At 37.2% G+C, this 7,162-nt stretch overlaps 2 protein-coding genes across 2 annotated transcripts; one reads left to right on the top strand and one right to left on the bottom strand.

Annotated features, from left to right (window-relative positions):
• The first annotated feature begins 1,347 nt into the window (after nt 1-1,347).
• On the top strand, nt 1,348-2,615 carry LOC108857279 (probable xyloglucan endotransglucosylase/hydrolase protein 16). Its single transcript, XM_018631236.2, has 3 exons — nt 1,348-1,760; nt 1,851-2,044; nt 2,117-2,615. Exons 1-3 carry the CDS (start codon nt 1,488-1,490, stop codon nt 2,523-2,525), a joined length of 876 nt encoding a protein of 291 aa, XP_018486738.1. The 5' UTR covers nt 1,348-1,487; the 3' UTR covers nt 2,526-2,615.
• Nucleotides 2,616-3,234: 619 nt separating this feature from the next.
• Nucleotides 3,235-6,171, bottom strand: LOC108856843 (uncharacterized). The gene is made up of 7 exons (XM_018630736.2): nt 5,818-6,171; nt 5,420-5,580; nt 4,937-5,320; nt 4,719-4,812; nt 3,893-4,623; nt 3,646-3,744; nt 3,235-3,520 (listed from the first exon to the last, which is right to left on the bottom strand). Exons 1-7 carry the CDS (start codon nt 6,116-6,118, stop codon nt 3,431-3,433), a joined length of 1,860 nt encoding a protein of 619 aa, XP_018486238.1. The 5' UTR covers nt 6,119-6,171; the 3' UTR covers nt 3,235-3,430.
• Between the last annotated feature and the right edge of the window lie 991 nt (nt 6,172-7,162).

A 7,162-nucleotide genomic window follows, 5' to 3' on the forward strand; every position in this document is an offset into this window, starting at 1 on the left:
CTCTGAACCCAAAGTCCCAAAGGCAATATATCCATTCAAAAACTCTCTAGTCTACTGATTATAGTCACGTTTTGGAAGAGATACATTTGGAATTCGAATGTCACCATTTAACTAATGGTGAGAGACACGTGATGTGAAGCAGGTGTGAGAGGTTACAAGTGCATTCATGATTCATATATATTCACTGGACATGAGAACTAACAAATGAATCATTCGTATTTGGAAGATTGAAGTCACACTTGAAATAATCTTCTTCTACCTTGTTTGTTTAACTTACACCATACAAAACCATAAGAGCATATTCTTCTTTGTTGTTGATTAATAAAAATAAGTTTTATTAATTCTACAGACATTTTAGAGTATTCGACATTTTAACTTTAATTAAATCAGAAGAAAAAAACAATTGAAAAGGGGGAGGCTCCAGGTTTGATGGGAGAAGAAACAGAGCTGGCAACAGCTATTCACTGATAGATCACACTCTTCTGTCCCGCACTCTTCTCTCTCTATCTTTTCTTTTGTTTCTTTCTTTTCGACAGCTTTCATTTTTATCCATCTTCAATCTCTTTTTCGAAATTTGAATCGTATTAAAGTCATATAGATAAAACGTTTTATGTAAATAATAAATGAATCTAATAGATGTAGAAAAAGAAAAGAAAAACACAATTAGTATCTGTTTATCCACAACACATTTGATTAAGACCCACATATATACCACGCCTCTCCTAATAGCAATGTATCCCATAATCCTTAAATAGAAAATGAAATTGTCCTTTTTTTGTAACTCAATGAAATTGTCTATTTTCATTTAATTTCAGATAAAGCTACTTTTGAACATATGGAAGTTGTGCTTTGTTTTGAGATCTATATCTCAAATCAATACATCTTTAGTGACTGTGTGTTAGATGGAGTTTCAGCACACTTTACCTTCTATAATGAGATTATTCAAGGGAAAATATCCATCAAACTCCAAAAGACAATTCTTGTTTTATTCTTCTTCTTTTTGTGTGTTTAAAGTCTAAAACTATACATTTGTAGATCTCTGATCCTTTTTTTTTTGAAAAAATATTAAATTATTCAAATAAAAGAAAACTTTTTCCAGAGAATGTGTTCTTTGAGAGTTTGCAACCAACATGGTTTAAAAATAGTAGGAAAAAAAATCTTTATCTCTCTACTCTCGTGATGCAAACCAAGCCATCATAGCTTGATCCAAATGTTTTATAGCCATCATAGCTCTAATCTTTTTATTTAATAACAGAAGAATTTAAACAAAACAAGTAAAAATAACTGGATAAACAACTGTATAGTTGGCTTCCCAAGACCGCTTCACCTCCTCCTATAAATACCATATCCCCTTTGAAAACCCATCTCACACATCACACTATCCCTCAAACAAACAACACATATAAAAACTCCTTTCTTCTACAATTTTTGAAATAAACCCCTTAACTTTCAATTCTATCATCTAGCCCTCCCCCCTCCTACTCTAAATGGGTCAGTTCTTGAACCTCACCGTGCTGGTGACCGTTCTTGTTCTAACAATGGTCGGAACCGCTTACTCCGGAAGCTTTAACGAAGAGTTCGACTTGACATGGGGTGAACACAGAGGCAAAATCTTCAGCGGAGGGAAAATGCTCTCACTGTCACTAGACCGGGTTTCCGGGTCAGGTTTCAAATCCAAGAAAGAGTACTTATTCGGAAGAATCGACATGCAGCTCAAGCTCGTCGCCGGAAACTCCGCCGGAACCGTCACTGCCTATTACGTAAACTTTATATAACCCTCTTATACTCGATTTTCTTTTTCTTTTCTTTTAATAATTTTTTTGTAACAAAAAGTAATGAAAATGTTGCAGTTATCGTCGGAAGGACCAACACACGACGAGATAGACTTTGAGTTTCTTGGTAACGAGACAGGGAAGCCTTATGTTCTTCACACTAATGTCTTTGCACAAGGCAAAGGAAACAGAGAGCAACAGTTTTACCTCTGGTTCGACCCAACCAAGAACTTCCACACTTACTCCCTTGTCTGGAGACCTCAACACATCATGTAACTAAACTCAAACTTTTTAACATTAATCTCTCTTTCTTGTCGCTAACGCATGTTTATGTTCTGTTACAGATTTATGGTAGATAATGTACCAATCAGAGTATTCAACAACGCAGAGCAACTTGGTGTTCCGTTTCCCAAGAAGCAACCAATGAGGATCTACTCGAGCCTATGGAATGCTGATGACTGGGCCACGAGAGGTGGTTTGGTCAAGACAGATTGGTCTAAAGCTCCTTTCACTGCTTACTACAGAGGCTTCAACGCCGCGGCTTGTACCGTTTCGTCAGGGTCCTCTTACTGTGATCCTAAGTTCAGGAGCACATTCGCTGATGGTGAATCACAAGTGGCTAACGAGCTTAATGCTTATGGGAGAAGAAGATTGAGATGGGTTCAAAAGTATTTCATGATTTATGATTATTGCTCTGATGTTAAAAGGTTTCCTCAAGGATTCCCACCGGAGTGTAGGAGGTCTAGAGTCTAACAAACAATTATTCCTATCTCTCTTGTTGTTTAGTGCAAATTCTCTTTGTTGTTGCTCTCTTTTTTTAATAAATTGATTTTCTTCATTGGATTTGGTTATTGTTTCAATGCGTATTCATTCTTACGAGTCAATAAATATGTCACGGGACTCAGGACAGTGTCCTAAACCAATTAAAATAAAATTCAAATTCTTGGTTGACGCCAACACAAACAATAATCAACTATGAACACTTACACACATAAGTCTTGTTTTAACCGAAAAAGAAACAAACCAAACTAAAATCAGAAATACCCAACAAGAACCTAATTGAATATAGTTTTTTTAGGCATTAGTTAGTTCATAGTTTTTATTATCTGAACTGAAAACCAAAAAAAAACACAAAAATATCGAGCCAAAACCAATCTAAATGTATATCTGGACTAATTCTTATATTTTTATAACAGAAATACTAAAAACCAAAATAACCAAACCAATGACCCAAGCCTATATACAAACAAATATGAATTCTATCCATAACAATCCAAATCAAAAGACAAAAGGTATAAAAGCTCACAAGCAAACATGTGGGTTAACTGATTAAGCAACACCCAATGTTTGTTGTTTATCTGCAACTTGGTACGAGATCACACGAAATTTGCTTTTGTAGGCTTGTGTATGTACATTGAAGAAGAGGTTGTTTCTGAAAAGGTAAAAAATAAAAATAAAACAGGGTAATAAATATGATCACAAGGACTATATGCATAACGGCAACTTGATCTATGATCTATAGTTTCTCTTTTTGCTCAAGAGTGACAAATGAAAGTGACAGGTAAGATACCTTTCACTTTTCAAAATAAAAAAGAACATGAAAACTGGATATAATCTGTAAGACAGTTGAAAAGGATCCTAGTTGCTTCAGAGTGGGTCTAGGGGTCAAGTTGTGTAGATTGGGATGCTTCTATGATGGTCTTCTCGTGGACGTAGTGAGCGAACTTCACTCTTGCTCGTTGTTCGTTCTGGAGACAAAACATGGAGAGTGAGAATCATGTGTTTCAAAATAGTTTCAACTAGATGCTGTCTTTCACATAAAGCAGAATGATCTTTTTTTTCAAAAAGAGGAGTGTGATTAGATATAACTCACGGGGATTCTGCAGTGAACTTGAAGGTCATTGTTCATCTGATAAAGGCGGCTTTCTGCAAGTTCTGCAGCCTCAGAAGCTCTCTTTGCAGCCTCTCCAGCCTGTTAAAATAACAGTATTCAGATTCAGCTAAGCATAGTATTAAGACCATTTAACAGTTGCTTTAGTGAAGTTACTAAACTAATAATGAGATGGATTACTGTGACTGTACCACTAAGAGAACTGTTATGAAGTTTGTTATGAACTCACCTGAATTTTGTTGGATTCACTGTGATCTGCTGAACAATATTTCTCCAACATCTCCCTGAGATGAGATATTTCCCCAACAAGATCCAAAACCATTTCTTCAGTATCTTGTAGTTGATTCCTTGAGAACTCGAATGCTCTTTCTGCGTTTAGACGGAAGGATGAGCAGTTCAAACAAGAGCATATCCCTCTACATCCTCTGATACTCCTTTTCAGAATCCCTTTCGATGGAGAGATGGATGTGGGAGTTCCAGATACAGGAGAAGGATCAAGCAGCTCAGCTGTTGAATCCGAACCATTTGCCTCTACTTGCTCTTCTCTGTTTTCAGAGTTTGTTTTCATAATTTCTTCACCAGCCAAGTCTTGGACACATATGTTGTTCAATGCAGATAAAGAAACCTCAGTTGAATCTCCTGAGCCAGTAATAGGAGATGAGAACTGGACATCGGAGCCCAAAGCATTGTGAGGAGTTTCCAAGTTCTTCTCAGTGTCTGGGATGACATGCTTAACTTGAGTTTCTTGTTCCTTGTCAGTACCAGACTCTTCTTGGGATACAGAAACAGCTTCGCACGGAACTAGCTCTTTGTCTTCGTTAGAGCATGTATCTGGTTCTCTAGCAACATCTGATGTCACCATATCTTCTGTCCCTTCATTCTCAGACACTAACATCGATGATGGGGTATTCTCCTCTGTGTTCTTTTTATGCTCTGGATGATTAAATGTCTCAGGCACGCCTAAAAACAGCAGCCACCAGTATCACACAGTTACTACTACTACTAACTTTGAATATAAGCATCTAAGAGTTCTATTGGACTAGGAATAAACTTACAAGGATTATCTTCTTGAATTTCTTTGAGATATGGAAGCATTCTTCTGTAATTAACTGAACCTGGTGTTTTGAACAACTTGCGCCTAGAGCATGCCTGTGTTTCATAACAAAGAGATTCTCATGTCAGACAAATGGAACAAAAAGGTTTATAACCCAAACATGAAAACAAGTAACAACCCTTGAAAATTAAGCTTTTCTATGGATAGAGAGAATCTTACATATTTTTTGTTGGGGCTGGACGCAATAACCTTCTTCAAAGGGCTGGTGTTTCCACCTACCACTGATTGCGCAACAGCTTTGGTGGGTTCAACCTTCTTCAAAGGGCTGTTGCTTCCACTTGCAAAATATTTACTAATGAGTCCGTCCACTGATTGAGCAACATCTTTGGTGGGTTCAGGAAGTTCACATTCAGCTTTCATCAGTTGTTCACTTGCTTCCTCCTTTGGAACTTGAGCAACTTCCCCATTCTCTTCATTAACATTAGGAGGATTCTGGGCTGATGGAGTTTCATCTGCAGCTTGCATCAAGTACGGAAGGAGTCTCTTGTAGCTGAAGGATCCAGGGTTCTTGAATATCTTAGGTCGAGAACATGGATGAAGAACCTATAGGAAGAACAAAAAGAACACCAACAAGAACCTATTCAATCAAACAACAACAATAAAAAAAGAGAGAACCTTACATATAACAAAAGAAATGCATACCGGTTTGTGACAGACATTAGTACCACTTCTCCTCGCTACTGATCCATTGATCTCTTCAGAGACAGGTCCACCCTCGGAATCACGCGGCGTCGTTTTAAGTAAATCTTTTGCATGTTCATTCCCTAATCCACCAGCATCGACTTTGGTTCCTTCTTCCCTAACTGTTTCACCAGCATAAGAGTATGAGAATAGCATAACCGGTTTAACTAAAGCATGCAACCAGACTTGGTTTGATTAATGTAAACCAGGTTCAGAGATATCACATAATCCACAGGTCATACGGAAATTGCTAACCTAATCTGTTTTTTTTTTGCCTTAGCCAATCTACAAATCCGGTTTCATTAAACCATGTAATTAAACTTCGTTTGGTTAATGTGAACCGGATACAGAGAACTTACTGTTGGAATCGCAAGGATATTTATCTTCCTTGGTTTTGAATTCCGAGATGGAGGTGGGAGTAAACACGCGTCTGAGACGCAGATCTTTGATGGTGACTCGAGGATACGTGCGAAGAACTTTCGGAGTAATCTTTCCGGTGACAGATGGCGACTGATTGAAACGCAGTCCGTCCCCCCCGGTGGGTTCGATTCGGCTAGACCGGTTTCTCTGATACTCTGATTTGCTTGTGACTAGGATCTCACTGGCTGAAGAAGCCGAGAATCGCATCCTCTTCCGAGAGATCTGAAGAGATTCCGTCATCTTCGTCGAATCAAGTGGGAGAGAGAGAGAGAGAGAGAGAGAGAGAGAGAGAGAGAGAGAGAGAGATTTCTTTTATTTTTTAATTTAGCGGGAAGAAAGCAAGTGGTTTATCTGTTGTGTGTGGATGTTTGGCGGGAAACTAGTTGGCGGGAAGAGAGTCGAGTGTGGCTTTTGTGCGGGAAAGAGTCTAGAAGGCCTAGATAATCATCGGCCCATAATAGCCCACTATGATATCTTTTCTCGGTATCATACGCATATATACGTACATCCCACGTGTTCGAGCCAGATCCCTAAATTCTGGTAGAAGTTGTGGCGAATGTGGCAATGTCTTCTACATATTAGGTCGAATTGGTCACGGACCTGAATTCGGATTCCGGTTTAGTTGAGTAGACCATAGCTGTGGTTCTAATGTTAGAAGATCTCTTAAAAAATAACTAGATTTTGATCCGCGATTGGAAGCGCGGATTTTTCTTTAGATTATAATAAAAATTATTAATTAATATTTTAGAATTTTTGTATATTATTATGTTATAAAATCATATTATATCGAAAAAGTAAATTTAAAAATATAAATCTAAGAATTAGTCTATTTAAGATTTTATGTACATTTTCATGTAACTCTTTCTTACGCTTGGACAATTTAACTGATCCTGAAAACCACATCAAAATCGACCAAAAATATAGGTACGATTTGGGTATGGATCTACAAAGAAATACATATTATATTTTTTTGGACCTGTGGATCTGTGTTCGAGACCGGGTATGCGATCATTTACGCAAAGTACACGAATTTTGTGCATATTAGGTATATTTGAGTATTTGGATAGGTTTTCGGTATTGCATATACTTTTTAAGTTTTGGTTCATGTTTCCGATTATAGTTTTAGATTTCGGGTGAAATTTCAATTTTTAAAAAATATATTTTGGGTACTCCGAAAAAAATTGCATTCTTTAGCTCAGATTTCAAGTAAAAATTTTAGGTTTTGGATATTTGTTTAAATATTTTTGGGTATTTGTTTGGATTTTTAGGTGTTTTTCCTGTTTC

Source organism: Raphanus sativus, chromosome 5 (genome assembly GCF_000801105.2).
Source record: "Raphanus sativus cultivar WK10039 chromosome 5, ASM80110v3, whole genome shotgun sequence".
Lineage (NCBI taxonomy): Eukaryota > Viridiplantae > Streptophyta > Magnoliopsida > Brassicales > Brassicaceae > Raphanus > Raphanus sativus.